Source organism: Balaenoptera borealis (genome assembly GCF_965194805.1).
Source record: "Balaenoptera borealis genome assembly, chromosome: 9".
Taxonomy (NCBI): Eukaryota; Metazoa; Chordata; class Mammalia; order Artiodactyla; family Balaenopteridae; genus Balaenoptera; species Balaenoptera borealis.
The window spans coordinates 2,398,572-2,421,932 of NC_138873.1; the positions used below are offsets into that span (position 1 = coordinate 2,398,572).

Here is a 23,361-nt window from a genome sequence, read left to right on the forward strand (position 1 = left end):
GGGCCAAAGGCGGCCGGGAACTAGACCGAAAGGGAAGCCCCGTCAGAGAGGCGCGTGGGCAGAACGACGGACCTGGGCCGGGGGCGTGTCCTCCCGATGGGGGCGTGTCCTCCCGGAAGGGGCGTGCCCTCCGGAAGGGGCGTGGCGTCGGGGCCTCACGTGGCGCGTTCGCCAGCCGGGCGCGCGTCCGTCGCCCAGGGGCGTGGCGTTGGGGCGCCCAGGGCGAGTCCGGGGCTGGGGGCGTGACGTCAGGCGCCCGGGGCGGAAACGCGCAGGGCTCGGCTTGGGCCGCGGGGTGCAGGCGAGGGTCGCGGCGAGGATCGCGGTGCGCGCGGGCCGGGAGTGCTGTGCGCCTGGAGGGCCCGGTGAGGCGGCGGGGCCCCTGGGGCTCCCGGTGGTCGGCGGGCGGGGTTCCGGCGCCTCTCGGGGGCCCGCCGCGTCCTCGGCCGTGGGCGGGGGTTGGCCGCGCTGCTCGGTGGCCGCCGGCCCGGTGCACGGTCGTCTTAAGGAAATCTGTCCCTTTTCAGGGAAGCGCAGGGCCTGGCGCTGGACACGGCCTCGCGCCCTCGGAAGGCCGCGCCTTGGTGCCCCTGCGGGGTCCTCCGCCGGGTTCGGCCGATGAAGCCCGCGGCCCGCCTGGGCGCCCTGTGCCTGGCGCTGTGCTGCCTGGGCGGCGCGCGCGGGCTCTGGAGGAGGTGAGCTGCGGAGGGGCGGGGTGGGGGGGGCGGGAGGGCCTGCAGGGGGACACGGGTGCCCCGAGCTTCCGAGCGTCTCCCGGGGGCGGTGCGCGCACGCTTTCCGTCCAGGGTCCGGTAAGATCCTGGCGAGGTGGTCGTGGTTCCTCTTTCCAGGTTTCTTTCTCTCGCCCTTCCTCCGCTCCCTCTCGTTCCCTCTTTCCATCCTTTCTGTTGCAGCTGACAGTTGAAGGGGTAAACAGGCTGTCTGGGAGAGGAGTCTCATTTTACTTCTGTAGTGGAGACCGAGATTTGAGAACCAGATTTTAATTTTCTTCTGTCTTATTTGGGTAATGCTCCAGTTAACGGATTTCATACTTACTTCGCAGGCCTGGGAAAAGGTCAGTTTTCTTTTTTAAAAAAACTGGGGTATAGCTGCTTTACAACGTTGAGTTGGTTTCTGCTGTATGACGAAGAAGTGAATCAGCTGTATGTATACACACATCCCCTCCCTCTTGGACCTCCCTCCCACCCCTCCCCCCATCCCACCCATCTAGGTCAGCGCAGAACATTGAGTAGAGTTCCCCGTGCTATACAGCAGGTTCTCATTAGTTATCTATTTTATACATAGTAGTGTATATATGTTAATGCCGGTCTCCCAATTCATCCCACCCCCCTCTTTCCCCCCTTGGTGTCCATACGTTTGTTCTCTGCATCTGTGTCTCTATTTCTCCTTTGCAAATAGGTTCATCTGTACCATTTTTCTAGATTACACATATATGCATTAATATTCGAAATTTGTTTTTCTCTTTCTGACTTACTTCACTCTCTATGACAGTCTCTAGATCCATCCACATCTCTACAAATGACCCAACTGCGTTCCTTTTTATGGCTGAGTAATATTCCATTGTATATATGTACCACATCTTCTTTATCCATTTGTTTGTTGATGGGCATTTAGGTTGCTTCCATGTCCTGGCTATTGTAAATAGTGCTGCAGTGAACATTGGGGTGCATGTGTCTTTTTGAATTAATGGTTTTCTCAGGGTATATGCCCAGTAGTGGGATTGCTGGATCATATGGTAGTTCTGTTTTTAGTTTTTTAAGGAAACTTCATACTGTTCTCCGTAGTGGCTGTGTGGAGAAAAGGGAACCCTCTTGCACTGTTGGTGGGAATGTAAATTGTTTTTCTTTTTTAATGAACCACCGTTGCTGTTTTATCACTTTAAAAAGTAACATTAAATTTCAGTTTTCCCAGAAAGTGTATTTTCTGAAAAAGAGCTACATTAATTAACTGTTGCTATCAAGTTAAGAGTGTATCATCGGCGAGGTAGTGCGGTGTACGGGTTGAGTATGAACTGCTAGCTCATATCCAGATGTAGGACCTTGGAGCTCTCCATCAAGGTCGTTCATCCTCAAGTCGAGAGAGTAACAGCACCTGCCTCCTATCCTTGATGCCAGGAGACATCAGTTAAAGTACAGAATGTGCTTAGAACCACGCCTGCCCGATAGTAATCAGTACATGTCAGCGAAGACGTTAGGCTGTAGTATGTGTAGTATGCGGTCACCGCCAGCTGATTCTCACGATTCATGCCACTGATACAGTTGGCGAGCAAGGCATGGTTTCGAGAACATGAGGGTGATTCCGACCCTGAGGGCCTCACAGGTCAGCGGGTGTTCCCCCAGGGCCTCTTTCTCTTTACAGCACAGGCAGCGTCTCCACCGCTTTGGGAGGATGTTTCTCTCTGGGTGGTGGGTGGTTATTGTGTGACAGACGTTGTGAGTCTTGGTAGTTTTATTGTAAACTGCATACTGGTGGTTTAGTTTTCCTGGCATCTGCCTAACCTTCCAGCCTCAGTTTCCACCTATGCGAAATAAGGTTTTCGTACCCAGAAAAAAAAAACCAAAAAAACCTCTTCTAGTGCTTCTCCCAGCTCTAATGCTCCTGCTGCAGTTCTTCTCTTTTCTCTTGTACTGAGCGCTTGCTCATTAGTTCAGGCTGAAAAAAGTTTTGAAATATTGTGAATTCTCTACTTATTCAGCCGTACTCAACTGTTGACAGAACTAATGTGTGAGAACTGAATACTGTTTTGCTCTTGAGTCTTTCCTTCTAAAAATGCATTTATCCTGAATTACGTGTCTGCTCGAGTTGCATCCCCTGTTGCTGCTGCTGTCTTCCGTCTGTACGGCGAGGATTCCGCCAGCCGGCCTCTCTGCCTGTCTCTGTGTGTGCTGAGCCTCGCACACCTGGTGGGAGGGGGGTCCCCCGTGTGAATGCTACTCCACGCCCCTCATGGAGAGTCTCAGGGAGGGACGGGTGGGTTTCACGGGGACGTGGGAAGGAGCCCCTAGGCTCAGACGTCACCCATCCTGCAGAGAACGAGTAAAGATTCCCGGTGGGTGGGGTGGTGACAGCAGCCTCGCGTGCCACCCGAGGTGGGGTTCCGTGGCCACGTGAGCTACGGAAACCATTCTGTTCTCAGGCTTCTGGGTCTCACGAATGCTGCCGAGGGGTAAGGGGTCTGTGTGTGCACCGCGTGAACACCTGAGGAGAAGGGCGCCTTCTGGTTCATTCCCTCACTGCAGCTCTCTGCTCCCCTTCAGCGGGGGGATCCCGGCTGCCTGATCCAAAAAATCTCAGCCCTCTCCCCACCTGGCAGGCCTGCCGTCCTCCTCAGTCGTAGTCCTTGGCCCTCAGCGCCGTGCGTCCCCGTGCGTCCTCGGTCGCCACGGCCGTCGTCCCCCTCGCTGGCAGGTGCGCTGCGGGACGGTAGGGACTCGGGCCCCCAGCCGTCTCAGGGCCGCCTCCGCAGCAGCAGCGCCTGGCCTGCGGCGGGCGCCCCGTGTTCCCCGAATGAACGCTGGCGTGAGTGGATGGATGAATTGATCTTTCTGTAACTTTTTAAAAAGCTCCTGAAAAATAACATCCCTTGTCTTTTAACAGTGACAGCCACGAGTGGCATAAACTAATCATGGTTCACCACTGGCCTGCGACGGTGTGCAAGGTGAGTTCCGCCTCGACCGGCCCCTCTGACCTGTGACCCCCACCCCGTGACGAGGAGCTCGCCCAGCAGGTTTCCTCGCTGAGCGCCTCTTGCCGACGGAACCTCCCGGACTGTCCTGCCCCACGAGGCGGCGCCTTCCTGGCCGGAGACCGTCCCTCGGGGAGGGCCTTGCACGAGGTTCTGGGGGTTCAGACCCACGGACGGCGGTGGCTGGCTCAGGCATCACGAATGTATTCTCCCAGTTCTGGGGGCCAGAAGTTTGAAACCAAGGTGCGGCAGGTCCCTTCCGGAAGTTTCGAGGGAGAGTGTGGTCCACGCCTCTTCCTGGCTTGTGGCGGTGCCGGCGCTCCTTGGCTTGTAGGCACGGCCTCTGCCCCGCCTCCACGCCGTGGTCTCCATCCGTGTGTCTGTTTCTTACAGGAACCCCAGGGATTGCACTGAGGGCCTACCCTCATCCAGTCTGACCTCCTCTTAACTTGATGACACCTGCAAAGACCCTGTTCCAGATAAAGTCACATTCAGAGGGGCCTGGGGTTAGGACTTCAGCATGCCCTCCGGGGACAGGCCTTGACCTGTCCCCTCCCTCCGCTATTGCAAGTCTCATTAAAAGTCTCCGCCGGAGCCTTGCCGGCCTCCTTTGCTCAGCTCGGCACAGGTGGCGCCTTCCCTCCTTCAGGGTGGCCTCCGTCTGGCCCTGCCTCGCCTGGCGCCCGTGTCCTTGTAGAGTGTGTTGCAGAGGCTCTCACCCGAGAGCAGCCAGCTGGCGCCCCTCCTGCTGCCTGCGGGCCGTGTCCCCCCCGTCCATCTTGGGGGCAGTTGTCGCGCTGATCCTGGTATTGGTGCCACGACTCTAAAGTCGTTTCATCATATTGCTGAGCTGGCCCTAATTTTATTGACAGTGTTTCTGAAATTTTGACTTGAAAATTCTCAATTTTGAGGCCTTTTCTTTTAAGTATTGGGAGGTGGAGACATTTATAAATGGCAAAGCCTCACCACCATAGCATTAGCTACCACCCCCCTCCCATCACACGGTTACCACATCTTTCTTGTGGTGAGAACATTTGAGGTCTACTCTCTCTGTAGCATTCAAGTGCATGAAACAGCATTATTCGCTGCGATCACCATGCTGTTCGTTAGATCCCCAGGCTTGTTCATCTTATAACTGGAGGTTTGTGCCCTTTGAGGAGCATCTCTCTCCCCGTCTCCCCAGCCCCCGCCCCTGGCAGCCACCACGCTGCCCCTGGAAACTCATTTCTAACAGGGGATCTCTTACTGTATCAGACTGCTCTGGTTGTAGTTTCCCAAACTTTACGACCTCCTGTGTCTTTCTCCTTCTGGTGCTGGTTCTTTGCTCCAGGGTAGGGAGGACAGTTGGCGGTGGGTAGAATGGAGTTGCCTGTAAGCTGTTTTCAGTTTTGTTGGGAATCTAGCTCTCACTCCTACGTAGTGAGGACGCGTGGGAGCCGTGGGTTCCTTCAGGAAGGACCTGTGTGTGGAGCTCCTACCCTGGGTAACACTGGGAGATTTGCCTTCAGGGCCTGGGACGAAACTTGTGGGTGTTCCTGTGTGCTGACTAAATATGCATGGAAGTGCATTCCCGCCTTGAGGCTTTAGAAATGAGATGAAAAAAATCAATTACTAGCAAAATATCATTGGTAGGGGATTCATTTCGATCCAGGGCGGCCATGACAGGGGTCCTGCTATCCCGGTCCAGTGTCATCCTGGGGACAGGGCCGTCTCTGGGCTCCTGCCCCCGTGAGCGATGTACGCGTTACAGGTGCAGGGACAGGTCTATCCTCAGTGCTCAGCACGGCCCCTCACGAATACTTGCTGACGCGGGAAAGAAAGCGGCACCTTGACCTCAGTTCCCCTCGTAAAGGCTCATCTGAGATGCTGGGCGTGGAGCTGAGGTAGAAAATCCCCGCTGGGGCCTGTCTCTGCCCGTCCCCAGCCTTGCACCGTGGGAAAGGGCCCACCTGCTTTGGCTGTGGTTTCCTTGGGGATGAGATGAAGTCCGCGACCTCTCGCTCTGACCCCACACTTTGTCCTCCTGCCCTCTGCCCACTTGTTCTGTAGCCTCCTCACATCAGACGTCTCAGGCACCTAAACCAGGCCTGCCCTCATTTCCAGACCAACCGTAAAAAGCAGCAGCCTCCCTACATCAGAAGGTGATTCGAACAGGAAGGGCTTGCACACAAGCAGGATGCCTCCGGCTCCTTGCCAGACCCGGCATGTACTGTTCATTTGCTTATTTACTGCGGGGCTGCCGGGCCTGGCTTCTGGCCCACTGCCTGATAGCTGAGGGGATTATGGTTTTGGAAAAAGCCCATTTTAGCTAAACAATTTGGAGGTCCCTAAAAAGTGTTACACTGAGATTTTTATCTCTATGAGTTTATCTTTAATGTTAAGGATATGCTCCTATTCTCACCTTGGCATTTTTCTTGGCTCCAAATTTTCAATACTTATTATTCCACTGTTGTATTTGGGCCTGGTGCCTGAACAAACTTGAGTTTAGCAGGATACCGTCAGCCTCTTGTTCTCATTTTTGATTGTATGACAAGAAAATTATTCATGGGTAAGTATGAGTGTATCCATCAGATTGACTTAATTTTCAAGCATATAAAAAGAACAAAAGTAGCTATTAAATTCTGTTTTCCAAATCGTTGGTTCACTCATTTCAAATGAAATATCCAGCCGCCCCCCTCCCCGTGGTATTCTCATGAATATTGCTTATGGTAAATTACCACAGAACTTATTTCGTGTTAGTCCTGTATTGGATCTCATTGACATTTGTCAAAAGACAGGAAGGTTGTTAAGTGTATTTAACAAACAACAAACCAGTTAGTTGTCTTCTCTGTCTTTTCTCCATAGGAAGTTAAGAACCACTGCAAAGACCCCCCAGATTACTGGACAATACACGGCTTATGGCAAGTACTTCATGCGTTTAAAACTTCAGCAGCTTCAGAAGCTGGCTGGCCTGGAGATCTAGCTTGAGTCTGATCCTGATATGTATACTTGTGATTTCTGTTAGGAGTTTACTCAGTAGACCAGATCCTTATTGAGAAGCATCTTTAGTCTTTCTAACATAACCCTACTTCTGCTGTACTTGAGTTCTGTTTTGATACAACAGGAACAGTCTAGTTTAAATATGCGTTTAAGGATTCTCAGTACATTTTAGATCACTAAATCTTAATTTTCTTATTTGCTTCTTTTGGGGCCAATAAGTAAATGCATAACAATAAATAAATAAATAAATTTGTGTATACTACATATATATATGGTGTGTATGTATAGTATACACACTTCACAGACACCCAAATTTATTTTTCTGGTTTTGCCTGCATTTTGTTTATTTTTTTGTTGTCTGTGCGTGTATTTGTGATGTTAAACCGTGTGTGCTAATTTGCCCGAAGGGATCGGCCTGGTCCCGCTTCTCCCAGAGAGGAGGGCCATAGTGGCTCTTGCTGGGCTGCTCATCCCGCAGGGACAGGGGGTCAGCAGGAAGCAAATTAAACCAGGGCCTGCGGACCTGGCCTCGTCCCGCCTTTGGGTTTCTGGGATTGTGCTCACGTCCTCGGCTGTCCTTGAGCTGGGGGACAGCACCCAGCGCCGTGGGAGCTGGCCTGGTCTCGGGTGCCGGGCCGGCCTGCCGACCCTGGAGAAAGCAGGTTTGGTCCCTCATGATGTCAGCTGCAGGCGGAGGCTGAGAGTTGACACGTCCAGAATTAGACGCGTGAGGACAGCGTCACACGCACAGGTCGGGAGGGTACACGTGCTCGGTGCTAAAGGAAACATACCAGCCAATCTTAAGGCGTCACCAGGCACTTCTGAGCACGATACATATGTTGTCCCATTAATCCTCGACGCCTTTAAAGAGACGGGAACTCATGCTCTTCTCACACTGTGGTTGATGAGTGGAGATCTGCAGACTCAGAACCCGGCCAGAAATCCCCGCCGGGCCAGCTCCGGGGCGCCCCCTACCGGCTTGTTTACTTTGCTTTCTCTGCTAGGAAGTCGGCCTGTTTGCATCGTGCCTGGATGTTTTGAATGACTTTCCACTTTGAAAGAAACTCCAATAGTGACCGCTGGTGCCCGAGCATGACTCACGTGGCAGAAGGAATTCCCAGTTAGAAGTCACCTCCCTTTCGTTCTCTACAGACCTTAACGCAGGTGTTTTCTCATGCCGTTTGGAACCAGCCCAACCAAGGCTAATTTCTCTTTATTTTTTCAATTTTAATTTCAAGGCCTGATAAAAGTGAAGGATGTAACCGATCCTGGCATTTTAATCCAGAAGAGATCAAGGTATTAACTTTTTTTTTTACTTTTTATTTTATATTGGAGTATAGTTGATTAACTATGTTGTGTTAGTTTCAGGTGTACAGCAAAGTGATTCAGCTATACATACACATGTGTCTACTCTTTTTCAAATTCTTTGCACATTTAGTTTGTTACATAATATTGAGCAGAGTTCCCTGTGCTACGGTTACCCATTTTAAATAGAGCAGCGTGTACGTGTCAGTCACAATCTCCCAATAGATTCATTCCTGCTCTAAGTGTGCCCTCAAAGTCATGTTTTAAGATGTATTCACCAGCATTTACTGATATCTGAAATAGTCCCACAAGTTAAATACGATTTGCATTTAGTTAAATCCTCCTCTGCCCCGGGCCGGAAGCGCCGCAGTGACTGTGTGGGGTGACCCTGGCCCCAGCCCGCGGCCCGTCATCCCTGCTCCGGGACCCCCGGCCGCTCGGCGTGTGCTCGGGCGTGTGTGCGCGGCCCTGGCTTGCAGAGGCGCCGTGGCCCCCAGGCCGTCCTTGCTGGCCGCGGGCAGGGCGGGTTTCTCAGTGGGCCCCGTGAGCAGTGAGGGAGCGGCGGGCGTTTCTAGGCCAAAGGCTCGTGGCACAGCGGGACTCCTGGCACTGGGGTATACGAGAGTTGGTAGCAGACACCCCTTCCGCACGTGCACACACACCTGCACGCGCACACGTGCACACGCGTGTGTTCACCTCTCCACGGGGTGCCGACAACCCCTCATGTGTGACTAGTCAGCTGTCAAGGTAACTAGTACCTGGATTTACAGGGCAGGGCCTGTGCGGTTACTGAGGCCTCCCTGAAAGCATGGGGTAGAATTAGGATTTGCTAGAATTACGGACCCTTTCCAGGAGTATGTGGCCCCCAGGAGGACAAGGTAATTAGTTCCAAGCCCATCACAGGTTCTAGTCCAAATGGAATTGTTTCCTCCTCTTTCCTTCTCACGAGGACCTTCAGTGCTGTGAGCCTGGAGGCCTGAGAGGCCGGGGCCCCAAAGCCTGGCGAGGTCTCTTTCCTCAGACATACTTTTCTCTTCCCGGGCTGACTTCGACCCCCCCTGACGTTCCTGGTGAGAGTCTCGTGACCCTGCAGCGGCATCCAGGTTAACTTACTCATAACAGTGTTCTGCGTGCCTGCAGTGTAGTGGGCACCGGGCCGGGGGCTGGGGACACGGGGAGCAGAGCCAGACGAGGTTTCCGGCCCACCTTGCCTGCAGCCGGGAGCCAGCACACACGTCACAGGGTGACAAGCGCGGTGCCTGGGGGGAGAGCACTTAGAGCTTAGGACGGTGGACCTGGGCCAGGCTCCTCTGAGGAGGTGATAGAGGGCTGGAATCCGACTTAACCAGGAGACGGGAGAGGAAGGCTGGGGCAGGAGCACGTGCAAAGGCCCCGGGGTAGACGGAGCTTTTGAGAAAATGGGGGAAGCCAGTGTGGCTGGGGGGTGAGCAGTGGGCCGGGGCAGCGTTGAGGGCCAGGTCCTGCAGAGCCTGTGTACTGGGTAAGGATTGTTTGTCTGCGTGAAGACCCAGAGGGAAGTCGTTGGAAGCATTCAAGCTGGAGAGTGAAGGAAGCCAGTGTGACTTTTCTGTGATTGCCCCGCTGCCTGCCTGTTAAGTGAGGAGGCTCTGCAGGGTCCCTGCCAGAGGCCAGGAGCCTTGAATAGACGGAGGCTGTGGGGATGGAGGGGGAGGAAGCAGCAGGCAGGACCGACTCTGGGTGGGGGCTTGTCTAACTAGGTGGGTGTCAGCCTCCTTCCCCGGCCCAGGGGAGCGGGCCTTGGCAGATGGGACCGAGGGTCGGCTGTGGACACATTGAGTGTGAAGTGCCCTGCAAGCATCCAGGTAGGGAAGGTGTGTCAGGAGGGAAGGTCTGAGCTGGGGATGAACTTCGGCATCAGCGCAGCCAGTAAGCCGTACGTGTGAGTGTGGACGGGGTGGCGTGGAGCGGGCAGGGACAAGCCTCCAGTAGCCCCGGTGTTTAGAGCAGGAGGGACAAGGGCCATGCGGAGAGAGCTTCGCGAAGGAGTGTAACCAGGGTTCCTGAAGAGAAGGCGGGGGGCCCTTTGGATGGAGGGCTTGCGGGCCCAGGCCAGGAGGTGACCGGCAGCTGCCCTTTGTTCAGAGCAGTGCCGCTTTACTTGCTTTGTAGCAGGATGTCCAATCTAGCATCTGTCCCAAACAAAAGCAGCCTAGTTTGGGCAATAAATTATATCGTCACCCTGCTCCCCCGAGGGCTATGGGGGCTGAAGCCAGCTTGTGGCAGGCGGAGGGTAGGTGGGAATGGAGACAGTCGGGGAGGGCAGCGTCCGGGAGATGTCCGGCTGTGCGGGGTCGGGGGGGGTGTGTGAAATTGGTTCATAGCTGCTGGGTTGATGGGAAGGACCCATCGCGGCGGGAGTGGTGGCAGGACTGAGAAGGTGAGGTCATCCTGGGCCTGTTTACACACCTTTATTTAATGGAACCTTTTCTGGCGTCCTGGGTGTGTGGGAATTGGAAAGTAAACTTGAACGCTGCTCAGTTTAAGGTGACTGTAGCGCTAAGACTGCCCAGCCCAGACGAGCTCTTCTCTAGGGAGAGCGAGAACTTGTATTTTGTGTTTGATTTCATTAGTAGACACTATTTTTTAGAGCGGTTTTAGAAACCTAAAACCGAAAATTTAAGTGGAAAGGACAGAGTTCCCATACACTTCCCCCCATGCCCCTACCCTGTACAGCGTTCCCCAGTCAAAACGTCGGCGTTAGTGAGGTACACATGTTACAAGTGATGAACCAGTATTGATACTTTATTACCAACTAAAGTTTGTAGCTTACGTTAGGTTCACTCTTCGTGTTGTGTGGTTTTTATGGGTTTGGACAAATGTGTAAGGACATGTGTCCACCATTATAATAGCATGCAGAGTAGTTTCACTGCCCTAAAAATCCCCTGTGCCCAGCCTGTTCATCCCTCCCCAACCTCAACCCCTGGCAGCCCCTGACTTTCACTGTCTCCATTGTTTTGCCTTTTCTAGAATGTCATGTAGTTGGAATCATATGGTAGGTAGCCTTTTCAGGTTGGCTTCTTTCCCTCAGTGATATGTACTAAGGTTCCTCCACGTGTTTTCATGGCTTGATAGCTCATTTTTGTAGTGCTGAATAATATCCCATTATCTGGATGGACACAATTTGTTTAATCCGTTCACCTGTCAGAGCTGGTATTTTCAAATACACTTTCACGATTACCCAGATTTCACGTTTAGATCTGTCTTAAGAAACACTTCATGCAAAATAAACCCAGAATCATTTTACTCACCTGAGCGTTATTAATTCACAGAGCTCAGTTCTGTTAACGTATTAGTTTCCCAGATTTGCCTTCTGGGTTTTGCGTTGTTAGGTCCTGCCTCGATTTATTATCACTGCTGTCACTATGCACAGGACCTTTTGCCGGACATGAAGACACACTGGCCTGATCTGCTGCATCCGTCCCCTAACCGCAGCCTCCATTTGTGGTGAGTCTGACTTCTGGGGGCCGTCACGAGCCTTGACGCACAGGTGTGAGAGCTTCGGGGCTGTTCCGGATGGAACTACGGGAGCACAGGTAACGTAGAACCTGTCTCCTGAGGCTCAGAAGCTGGAGTGGCCTCTCATCTGCTGTGCCATTTTTGGAGCTGGTCTTCAACGGATGAAAAATGAGGGCAGGTAGAATTTACTTTGTCAACTTGCTTTTTAATCTGTTAGATCGTTCATTACTTCGTTTTAAAAACTTCCTCTACTGAGGCTTAATTAAGCCAAATACTTGCATATCTAAGACGCCGTCGCTCCAAATCAGACAGGAGAGAATGTTTCTCAGAGAAATGGAGATGTTGTCCTGAAATAGATCAAAAGAAGACGTCCTCACAAGACAGTGATCTCTCTCCTGTGACTCAGGGCGGAGAGAAGGTGAGGTCTTCACGGAGGCTGAGCCCCGTCCGTCCCAGTGTCCTCAGTTCAGCGGGAGCTGAGCCGAGGAGAAACGTGCTATGTTTAATTCAATAGACCTTTTTAAATCGTTGCTTTTGGAGAAGATAAAGTTGACATTCCTTTTATTTGCATTACATTAACCAAAGATAATTCTTCATTTTCTCCCTCACTGCAGGATGGCAATTTATAATTCACGTGACAGTGAATCAGATTTTGTCCAAAGTGATTAATTTAACTTTGAAATATTTTTGTGTAGACTCTTCAGGAAGAGTTAAATTTGGAGAAAAGCTTTTTGAAACAAAATGGAGTGACAGTGACGTCTGGCCCCCTGGGTCACTGGTGTTCGGTTTGAGTTCACTCGAGGGTGTGTGGCAGGGAGAGGTGTTTTAGGACGCGCGGGTCTGGGTCTGGAGGCTGCCGTGCCCCCTGCAAGGGAAGAGAGAAGCCCCCCGTGAAAGTTCGGGAGACGAGCGGTCCAGGTCTCCAGTGCTGGCTCTGTGCGGCCTGTGTTCTAGAAAGCGGTTTCAAAGTAGATTATGGCCTTGATGAGTTCAAATAGTGAAAAACAATAAAAAAATTTCAGATAGCACTTCACAGTATACTTCAGAGCAGAGTCTTTGGTGACTAAGTGAACAAAAGAGAATATTTCCAGTTGTTAGGATGTTCCGTGATAGAGTCAATCAGATTTGTGTCAAGTGGCTTAAAAATACATCACTAAACGTACACAGAGATGGCCTCCCGTGAGCTGAGTCCTTCAACATTTGATCCGATGGTGTGGGCAGAACACACATTCAACTTTGTGTTCTAATAAAGGCAAAATGACTTACCTTTTCAGGATAAATTATGCACTTAAAAACTGTTTTTCTAAATGAAAAAGGTAATGTCACACTCTGGCTAACATTTATGCCTTTGGATGTGGACTCAGCTCACGTGGCCCTGCCGTTACCGGCTCCCTGGTTACTGCACCTGGGCAGCTGTGGCCCAGGTCGCCTTGGTGTGCAGGTGATAAAGTGTCCATGGAGGCATCCCGGCCTCTCCTGTCCTTAAGGGGCAGGCTCACGTCCGAAAACTTCTCTCTTCAATCTCAAATAGGAATCACATATGCGAAGGAGAGGGTCTTGGTATCACTTGGTGCTCAAGATAATTCCCTAAGATTAAATCTATTAACACAATCAGCCATCCTGGAAAATACTATGTGCACGACCCTCTGCAAGGGAGGATTTTTGTTGGTTTTTTGATTCTTGTAAGAAAAAGCGCGCGAGTTTGGTCATCCCTGGTTGGCGATGCAGCCTCACCGTGGATGGTGTCCCTGGGCCTCAGCAGGAATCGTTGCCTCTCATCCCCGAGACAGGCCAGGCCAGGCCATGGTGGAGGGTGACGTGACACCACTCACCCGCCTGCTGGGGCTGAGAGGGCCACACCATAGTCGCGTCTGATTGGTGACAGACAATTTCGTGTTAAATGGAAAGTGTCCGATTCCAAAAGATGTGTGATTCGATGTTTTGAACCACAGTAATATCAGGACTTTAGCATCCTCTTATCTCAAACGTCTGTTGAGTTAAACTTGCTCCAGGGGGACTTCCCTGGTGGCGCAGTGGTTAAGAATCCGCCTGACAAGGCAGGGGACACGGGTTCGAGCCCTGGTCCGGGAAGATCCCACATGCTGTGGAGCAACTAAGCCCGTGCACCACAACTACTGAGCCTGCACTCTAGAGCCCACGAGCCACAACTACTGAGCCCGTGAGCCACAACTACTGAAGCCCGTGTGCCTAGAGCCCGTGCTCCGCAACAAGAGAAGCCACCGCAATGAGAAGCCCACGCACCGCAACGAAGAGTAGCCCCTGCTCACCGTAACTAGAGAAAGCCCGCGTGCAACAATGAAGACCCAACACAGCCAAAAATAAATAAATAAAATTAAAAAAAAAAAAAAAAAACTTGCCCCAAAAATAACAGCAGTGGACATCTTGACTGTTTATTGCAGTCTAGGAATGTTTGGGCGTGTGTGACGTGCTCTGTGAGCTTCAGCCCCTCACTTCTCCAACAGCCCCTGCAGGACGTTCTAGAACTGCTGCCCCTGTCCTACGGAAACTGAGGCACCCATAATTCAGTTACATGTTCAATTAGCTGGAAAGAGTCTCCTTTTTCTACTTCATAGAATTTAGAAAGTTATCAAATACATCACCCTGGAAGCTATTCTAGATGAAGAAAGTTAATTACTTATCTACTTTTATTTTTCCTCATGGCTTTCTTAGGTCTGAGAGACTTGTAACTTACAGCTATTGCAGTCACTTAGAGTTGGCACTCTGGGTGATGTTATCAAAGAATTAGTGCACATTTAGATTGTATTTCTGCACGTGGGTACCTTTTGAATGCTTGCATGAACATTTTTTGTGAACTCCTCATGAATTAATCACTGATAAAGCTGAGGAAAGCTGATGCCCGTTTTGTTTTTCCATGCCAACTGTGGTTAACATCTGAATTGACAAGTTGTCAATCATTCTAGAGTGAGTATAAATTACGTTCAGCGATTGATAGGATGGCAGCGCGAGGCAGTGGGAAGGGCCCTGAGCGTGGGGTTGGGTGCAGGTCAGGGGCTACCTGGCCGGGTGGCAGGTAAGCCAGGTTCCTAGCCAGCCCCTCTGAGCCTCAGTTTCCCCATTTCTAAACCAGCAATAATGTTTTCACTTTGCAGAGTTGTGAGAATCAAATGAAGAATGGGAAGACATTTTGTAAAACTTTAATCTTTGATAAAATGTGAGGAATTATGATCAATAGCAATGTTTTTCTTGAATACAAATAGCCGCTTGTTGGCAGACACTTGGCTGGGCTGTTGCTTCAGCATAGGCGTCCGTGTAGACGGACGTCTACGCCGTAAGCAAGTGGGGAACTGGCCCCAGGCAGTGTTGGTGATTAGTGAACCTGCCTTTTCTGTGCCAGTGGCTTAGAAGTGGCTGTTCAGCCGCTCCTGTGAAATGCCCTGGCTGTCGAGCCCTGGCTTTCCGGGAGGACGCCCAGTGCCGTGTGATTCTGTGGGTGCCTGGACGATGGTGCTCTCTTTTTTCTCAGCTCGGGTTTGTTGCTAATTGTAGAAGCGAGCTGGAGCTCATGAGCAGAGGCACGCCTGAAGAGCGGTGACGAGTGCCCGTGGAGCTCGGGCTGGGTTCAGGGGCCTCGGTCCTGAGCGGGGTGGGGGGCCCGTGTTGAGGTGAGGAACTTCACCCCTCCCGCTTTGTGAAAGCAGCAGCGTGCCTGTCCGGGAATGCCCTGCACGAAGAGGAGCCCCGCAGACGGTTTACTGGGCGGTAGTTTCATTACTTTTTTTTTTTTTTAATTTAAATTTATTTATTTTTATTTATTTATGTCTGTGTTGTGTCTTCGTTTCTGTGCGAGGGCTTTCTCTAGTTGCGGCGAGCGGGGGCCACTCTTCATCGCGGTGCGCGGGCCTCTCACTGTCGTGGCCTCTCTTGTTGCGGAGCACAGGCTCCAGACGCGCAGGCTCAGTAGTTGTGGCTCACGGGCCCAGCTGCTCCGCGGCATGTGGGATCTTCCCAGACCAGGGCTCGAACCCGTGTCCCTTGCATTGGCAGGCAGATTCTCAACCACTGCGCCACCAGGGAAGCCCAGTTTCATTACTTTTTAACCAGAGATTTTTTAAAAAACATCCTTACAGGAAGCATGAGTGGGAGAAGCATGGGACCTGCGCCGCCCAGCTGGAAGCCCTCAATTCCCAGAAGAAATACTTCGGCAAAAGTCTGGATCTGTCTAAGGCGCTTGCCCTGAACAGGTGGGTGGCTTGGTCCTGTAGCCTCGCCTTCCGCACCCCACTCCCCAGGTCACCCCCATCCCGGAGCAGCATCCCTGCCTCCCACCCACCAGCCCCCGAGGGAAGGAAGGTGCCCTCTGTTTCCACTACGGATCTCACGGTCCCAATTCGTGAGCAGCGTGAGTCCCAGCCGACTCTGCAGCCCAGGTTTTGTTTTGTTTTGTTTTTTAATTAATCTTTATTGGAGTCTGGTTGCTTTACAATGTTGTGTTAGCCTCCACTGCACAACGAAGTGAATCAGCCATACACATAGAGATATCCCCTCCCTTTTGGACTTCCCTCCCATTTAGGCTACCACAGTGCACCAGGTGAGCTCCCTGTGCTATACAGTGCGTTCCCATCAGCTGTCCATTTTATACAGAGTATCAGTAGTGTATATGTGTCCGTCCCAGTCTCCCACTTCCTCCCACCCCACCCCTTTCCCCCTTGGTGTCCATACATTTGTTCTCTACATCTGTGTCTCTATTTCTGCTTTGCAGCTAAGATCACCTATACCATTTTTCTAGATTCCACATATATATGCGTTATTATACGACATTTGTTTTTCTCTTTCTGACTTACTTCCCTCTGTATGACACTCTCTAGGTCCATCCATGTCTCTACAAATGACCCAGTTTCATTCCTTTTTGCAGCCCAGGTTCTATTGAATCAAACAGGAAAAGGGGAATAAACCGACATGCTGAAAGTTTTAAAGTGAAATATCTGAATAATTCATCCCTTCATCCAACAGCTATTTATTAAGGACCTCCTGCTTAACCCTTTTTGAATGTCGGTGGCTTTACCTATATACACACAGGTGCGAAGTTGCTGAACTCTGGAATCACTGGAGTGTGTTCACAGGGGACCGTGGAGTGAAAGGCTCTCCTGGGAACAGAATGTCTGTTAAAAACTAGATAGAACAACCGTAGAGAAATCCTATTCTTTCCCAGTTTCTCCAAGGAAAACCTAAAGTCTTAGTACTCACAAGATTAAAATTGAGTCAAAACTTAAACATCCCTTCTATTTTTCTCTGATTATAAACCATTACTACAGATTGTCTTTTTCTCAGAGGTAAGCCTGTCACGTTATCATAAAGTAGCCGTTTTAAATTCAATTTATAATATAAAGGTAGCAAACCTGGAAAAATGTGAAGTATCCTGAACCGAACGTCTCAGATTACCCACAGATATGGACCAGGGGATTAATGCCAAACTAATCTTAACTCGGTAGGAAAAATTATGCTCTATCCTGGTCTAGATGCCAAGTTTCCCCCAATATTTCTCTCTCTCTTTGCCGTATTTCCGTGATGCCCTAACCCAGGAGGGCTCTAGATCAGTGTTACCCCAAAGAAATAGAACTCAAGCCACATACGTGGTTTTAAATTTTCTAGTAGCCTAATTAAAAAGAGCAAAAAGAAACATTGGTTTTATAGTGTATTTTGTTTAACCCAATATATCCAAAATATCACTGCAACTTGTAATAAATACTTAAGAATCATTGAGAAGTTTTGCATTTGGGGGGCATAAAGTGTTTGAAATCTGGCATTTATCCTACGGTGACAGCGCAAGGACAGGCAGTGGGTGTGTGTCTTCAAGGACCTCTTCCCGCTTGTTCTAGGACCACACAGCAAAGATCCATAGGTCACCGATGTGCAGTCTCTAGAGAAACTGTCTCGTTAATGCTTTTGCCAGAAACCATGAGTGAAGGAGGCAGGGCCTGGCTAGAGTCCTGGTTCCCTCAGGCAGACCCCTGTCTGATGATGTCAGCGCCTGGGGTCCCTGCATCTTCTCCGCATGGTCACAGCTGGGATAATCCAGAGGCGTGATGGGGGATACAGAGCATTTTTGGAATTATTAATCTGAGAATATTTTTATGCCATACTCTATCATTTAGTAAGTTAACCATATCATACTATGATTAGCATTCACTAGAGCTGGTTAAAACCACGTGCTTTAGGAAGTGATTCCAGGCTGTAGAGATTGAATGTATTTTAAAGATCTGACCAAACGCAAGGTTGTTAGAATAAGGCTAGAATCCAAAATCAATTGCTAACTATCGTTTAGGACAGGCGTGGCAGATGGGTGGTTATGTGATAGCAGCTCCAGTTGGTCGCGGCCATCCGAACCACTGCCGAGAGGTTCCGGTGCTGGAAGTGGGGCCCAGATCAGACACGCGTGCGCCCAGGGTAAGGGGAGGTCCAGGCGGCCGGAGCACCATTTATGTGCTGCCCTTGTGAACAGATTTATTGCCCCAGGTAATACAAAGTACACACTTTCCTTTAAGAGTGTCTTCATTTTTACTGTGAAATATGGTAAGAACAAGAAAGGAAAATGGACCTTCATTATACAGTTATTTTTTTTTTTACTTTAAATTTTAGCATGCTCCAAAAATTGGGGATAACACCATCTACTTACTACCAGGTAAGTCTTGCTTTCAGCTTCTTAATCAAATGTGTACCCGCTAACTGGGGACACCTGGCCACGTTCAAGTGTCCCATCAGCCTGTGAGCTACACTCGGGTTTTAAAGCGACCCAAACCAGTCCCTCCGACCTGACTGTTATGTTTCTAAATAGGTTTTATTTAAATCTTGTTTTCCTCTGTGTTTTGAGTGTAAACTAAAGGCTACTTAAACCGGTGATTTTGAAGCAGATTGGTGGTTTCATGGTGAGAAGTGTGTCCCGGGTTCTGAAGAGGCAGGTGGAGTATGTAGTTGGAAACCACCGTTTTATGATAGTTTGAGGAAGAAAGTGAACATTTGTTTTTATGATATAACTATGCTTTGTTGCGTGAGAAAACCAGAAATTTAAACATGTCAGAGCCTAGTGGCTGGTGGCCTCTACAGAGGGCGATTGCTTCCACCCAGGGTCCCCCTCTGTGTGAGCACAGCTGTGTTTGCGCTCAGCCAGGCCACCCCTGGCATCGGCGGCCGCCACGCCACGGGCCTGAAGCCTCTGCTCTGTGGCCCTTTGCAGATGTAAAAAAGCCTGAAGGTGTGGATATAAAAAAGCCTGAAGGTGTGGATATAGAAAAGCCTGAAGGTGTGGATATAAAAAAGCCTGAAGGTGTGGATATAGAAAAGCCTGAAGGTGTGGATATAAAAAAGCCTGAAGGTGTGGATATAGAAAAGCCTGAAAGTCACTGACTTTTGCAGTTCTGAGTTCCGGTGTCGTGGCTGGATACTGGACCATCATTCCGGTCTCCTGACAGTGTCTGAGCTAAATCTGCACTCGGGTCTTGCTCTTTGTATCTGCTGTTTTCGTCCCTCCCTGGAGAGAAGGGACCGGAGGGAACAGCGCCCTTCAGGAGTGTCAGCCGCCCTTTGTCCGTCCCGCCGGGAGGCCGGGAGGCAGTGTGCTCGCAGGCCCCTTTGGTTTCAGCTGGACTCCCGCTTAAGTACATACAGGGAATTTTTTACATCCTTGCTCAGAACTTGACATTCAGAGAACTGATTTCGATTCTGGCAAAAGCAGCAGTGGCAGCACGTGTTTTCTGAGCTCCTTCTCTGTGCTGGAGGCATTAGGTTCGGTGTCTGAAGTAGCGTGATGCACAGCACAGGCCGGGTCCTGACCTCTGATCTCCTAGCAGGAGAGCTTCTGCTTTTGCACCCGGCCTCCAGGCCCTGTATCAGGACAGCGAGGAGAACGGAGACCCGTGTAGAGCATCTTGTGTGGGTTCCGGTCTGGAGCGGGGAGCCCCAGGGGGCAGCCTGGTCTCCTTCGGGGGTGGGGCAGCGCATTCACCAGCATCTTCCAGTTCTGTCTGTGAGCCAGGGGAGCTCAGGGGGGTGACGCTGTCGTCGGTTGTTTGCGCTCGTGAGAGCGGAAACCAGTGTCACTCGTTCTGAGTAGAACAGAACCGTTCATTTTCTCTGTTGAAGTTTCATTTCTAATGCACTGTATCTAATTTCAGATTTCAGATATTAAAGATGCCCTTGTCAGTGTGTACGGAGTCGTGCCCAAAGTCCAGTGTCTTCCAAAACAGGTCAGACGTGTGATGTTCTGTCATCCTTTCTGTCCCTATCAAGAAGACAAGTTCAGTTTTTCTGAGAGCTTTGTCCTCACCGTGGAGTTCCCAGGACAGAGTGGTATATGTGTGGGTGTGCAAACGGGCTTGTGCTGTGTGTGCATGGGCACGCACGTGTGTGTGTGTGTGTGTGTGCGCACTTTGAAATAACAAACTGTCCTTTGATACCGTACTAGGATGGGGCTTGTTTTCTGGCAGCTTCCCCCTAACAAGAAAGCTCCCATTCCAGAGGGGTGGTGCAGTAGGGGCGAAGCAGTGTGGGTATATTTTGCAGTTAAACATTTCTGTGTTTGCATTGTTAGTCTTAGACATTTCAGCTGTAGTTACCTGTCCAACTTATAGATGGAGTGTGCTTTCTTTTGTCAGCTGATAAAGTCTTAAATTCATTTAGCGATAGGGTGCTGTTTACCTACTTATCTACAAAAAGCCATGTCTTCTCCTGGGACTGTGACGCAGACGCGGTGTGGCCGGCTGTGTCTGCGCGCACCTTTGCCGATGCGTAAATTTCTAAGCTGAAAGTGGGGTCCCTTCCCGCACGCTGCCAGGCTGGCGCAGGGGAGTGGCTGGATGGTGACCACAGGTGCCGCCTTGGGCCCCAGCCCCCCTTCACCGCTGGAGCTAGGGTCCTGCTCCTGGAACATGGGTCCTAGGTCCGGAGCCACCGCTTTTGTTTTTCTCCAAGTTCTAAAACGCGCTGATCATAGAACCGTCGTGAGGATCCGGCCTGAATTCTGAAGCGTCTTTTGTTCCCCGTTGCAGGGCGGCGAGGAGGTGCAGCTGCTCGCGCAGATTGAGGTGTGCTTCTCCAAGGACCTGCAGCTGCAGAACTGCATGGATCCTGGGAAGCCGGCGCCCCGAGGGCCGGAAGCGAGGCCGGCGGCGAGCCTGGGGCTGGAGGTCTGCAAGGACGGCGTCCTCTTTTACCCCGCACTCAACGAGACCGATCACTGATGCCCACATTTTGTAAATAGTCTTTATTTTGAAAAGCAAGAGGAATTGACAAACCACCGCTTTTCACAAAGCAGCTCCGCAGTGAAATCTCCTGTTTACAGCCTCCTTTACCTAAGCCTGTTGTGTTTGTTTTGCTTCGCACTCCGTGTCTGGGAGTTGATTTTCGTGGTACATGTAAAGATGGGGTGAACATTGGGTACGTTGAAAGGGAGGAAAGTTCCCCGCCTCTTGGCTGCTTTGTGACTGCAGTAAAGCTTATGGTTTTCTTTTTCTCTCCTTTATCAATCTCTGTGGCAGCCTTGGAAGACAAGTCTGGGCACATGGTACCGATTCAGGAGAACTCTCTCCTGTGTCCCTCAGTGAGCTGCCTTCTCGCTCTGAGTACTCCTGGGGGGCCGTTGGGACCAGCCCTCGAGCAGGAGCCCGGGCCGCCTCGCAGGGGGCGCACAGGAGGGCATCTCCACCTCCGACCTCAGGGCTGTTGGCTCCTGTTCCGTGGTCACCGACCAGCGTCTCCCTCGGTGACCTGGCATGGGTGGGCATGGGCGTGTCCTCTGAGGGTGAGATGCTGTGTGTGGGGGGGGGCAGCAGGGGCGGGGAGGCGGGGTGCTGCAGGCTTCTCTCTTCTCGCCGGAGGAAGCCTGGGCGCATGACCGAGTGCCAGCCAGCACCCCCGGTCAGTGGGTGCTCCTCCCTGCAGACCAGAAATGCTGCAGGTCAGTCTGTATCCGCTTTCCTTTCCTTTCTGTCGGAAGGCAGCATCAGGCCTTAGGGCGCTGGGGCTGACGTGGCCCCAGGAGCCGGCTGCATCCTTGGCTAGTGATGCCTGGTGACAGGGCTTGTCTCAGAGATGATGCGAGTCCCAGGCTCGGGGGCTGCTGCAGGCATGGTCCTTACCTGCTGAATGGCATTTCACCTGTAAAATGAGGATATCTAAAATGGTCTGTGAAGTGGACTTCCTGTGCTTTATTAAAACTACCTTTTAACATTATTTCTCCCCAGTCTCTGTCCTTCTTTAAAATGTTTTTAAGCTGTGTGGGTTAAACTATGACGCCGAACACTCTGTCTTAATCAGGTTGATACTGCCCTGTTTCTTTTACTTAACAAATACTTAAATTAGAACTTACTATGTGCCAGGCATTATGTTAAGCACTTAAACCATATTTTCAAAATAATCCTATCTTTAAAAAATAACCTTGGGAATTCCCTGGTGGCGCAGTGGTTAAGAATCCGCCTGCCAATGCAGGGGACACAGGTTCGAGCCCTGGGCCGGGAAGATGCCACATGTCTCGGAGCAGCTAAGCCCGTGAGCCACAACTACTGAGCCTGTGCTCTGGAGCCTGCGAATCACAACTGCTGAGCCCACGTGCCACAACTACTGAAGCCTGCGCACCTAGAGCCCATGCTCCGCAACAAGAGAAGCCACGGCAATGAGAAGCCCACGCACCGCAACGAAGAGTAGCCCCTGCTCGCTGCAACGAAGACCCAATGCAGCCAAAAATAAATAAACAATAATTTTTTAAAAATTAACGTATTAAATTGAATCACTATGAAAGGTGACACAGGAATAAAGTCTGCTTTTTCATGTTGTATAATTATTATTAGCTAACAAGCAAGTGTGATTGATTCTAATAGCATAAAGGTTTTTTTTAAATAGTGCATTTCTCATCAGAGGAATTTCTAATTTTATTTCCATTCCGGGTGAGTCTCCAAGCCTTTTTGTATCTTCCTAGGGCTGCCATAACAAATTGCCACAAACGGGGCATCTTGAAACAACAGAAATGGCTTCTCTCATATTTCTGGAAGCCAGACATCTGGGACCAAGTGTCAGCCTCGCACTGAAGGCCCCAGGGGAGGATCCTTCCCTGTCTCTCCTGGCTTCTGGCAACCCCCCAGCTTATAGACACATTGCTCCAATCCACCTGTGTTTTCACATGGCTTCTCCCTCTGTGTGTGTGTGTGTCTGTGTCTCTGCATCTAAATCTCCCTCCTCTTTCTCTTAGAAGGACATAGTCGTATGGACTAAGGCCCACCCTAACAAACTCATTTTAACTTGACTATATCTGCAGAGACCCTATTTCCAAATAAATTCACATTCACCGGGGATTCGAATGCAGACATATCTTTTGGGGACACATTCACCCACAACACCTGCAAACAGGCAAGACCCATCGGGCTGTGCACCTTTGTACCCTTTAGAGCAGACCTTGCTCAGTGCTGTGTCTAGTTTCTCCACTGACCTATTAGCCTCATAAGAAAATGAAGGAAATCTTTGAAGAATCTCAACACAGGTAAAACCCCTGCAATCGAGTGGCTTGACTTGGTCAGGGCTGAAGGGGTTTCTTAGACAAGTTTAAGGTTATTCTTTGTCACTTTTGCCTTTGTCATAATGCACGAGGACTAAGATGAGACAGCAGCACCTGAGATGTGTCTGTTCTCACAATGTGTACGTTCAAGATGGGAGTAGCTTACTTACAGCCAGGTGGGCCCTCAGGTGAGCTCTATATGCACGGACTTCTGGAGGCAAAGGAGGCAGCAAACAGCCCAACCCCGGGGGCAGAAGGTGAAGGGGGGCGGGATGGTTGAGAAGGGCTGTGAAGGGGGGTTCCATGGGGCCGGTTGGCTGGGATGTGTCTCAGCGATCATTCTGGTTCAATC

At 50.9% G+C, this 23,361-nt stretch overlaps 1 protein-coding gene across 2 annotated transcripts; it reads left to right on the plus strand.

Annotated features, from left to right (window-relative positions):
- The first annotated feature begins 196 nt into the window (after nt 1-196).
- RNASET2 (ribonuclease T2) lies at nt 197-21,694 on the plus strand. 2 transcript variants are annotated; one of them, XM_082405817.1, is made up of 10 exons: nt 198-365; nt 528-695; nt 3,619-3,679; nt 6,551-6,606; nt 7,924-7,981; nt 11,403-11,476; nt 15,598-15,711; nt 18,107-18,149; nt 19,639-19,710; nt 20,512-21,694. In XM_082405817.1, the coding sequence occupies exons 2-10, from the start codon at nt 619-621 to the stop codon at nt 20,701-20,703; spliced, it is 747 nt and encodes a 248-aa protein (XP_082261943.1). In that variant the 5' UTR covers nt 198-365; nt 528-618; the 3' UTR covers nt 20,704-21,694. The 2 variants fall into 2 exon arrangements, with proteins under 2 accessions (XP_082261944.1, XP_082261943.1); XM_082405818.1 differs by lacking the exon at nt 528-695 and having other exon boundaries at nt 197-365.
- The last annotated feature ends 1,667 nt before the right edge of the window (nt 21,695-23,361 follow it).

Bases quoted from the DNA above. Each gene is read 5' to 3' on its own strand.
- RNASET2 (XM_082405817.1), top strand. From the start codon at position 619: ATGAAGCCCGCGGCCCGCCTGGGCGCCCTGTGCCTGGCGCTGTGCTGC. The intron at 6,607-7,923 runs GCAAGTACTTCA...TTTAATTTCAAG, and splicing joins TGGACAATACACGGCTTATG to GCCTGATAAAAGTGAAGGAT. The intron at 11,477-15,597 runs GTGAGTCTGACT...ACATCCTTACAG, and splicing joins AACCGCAGCCTCCATTTGTG to GAAGCATGAGTGGGAGAAGC.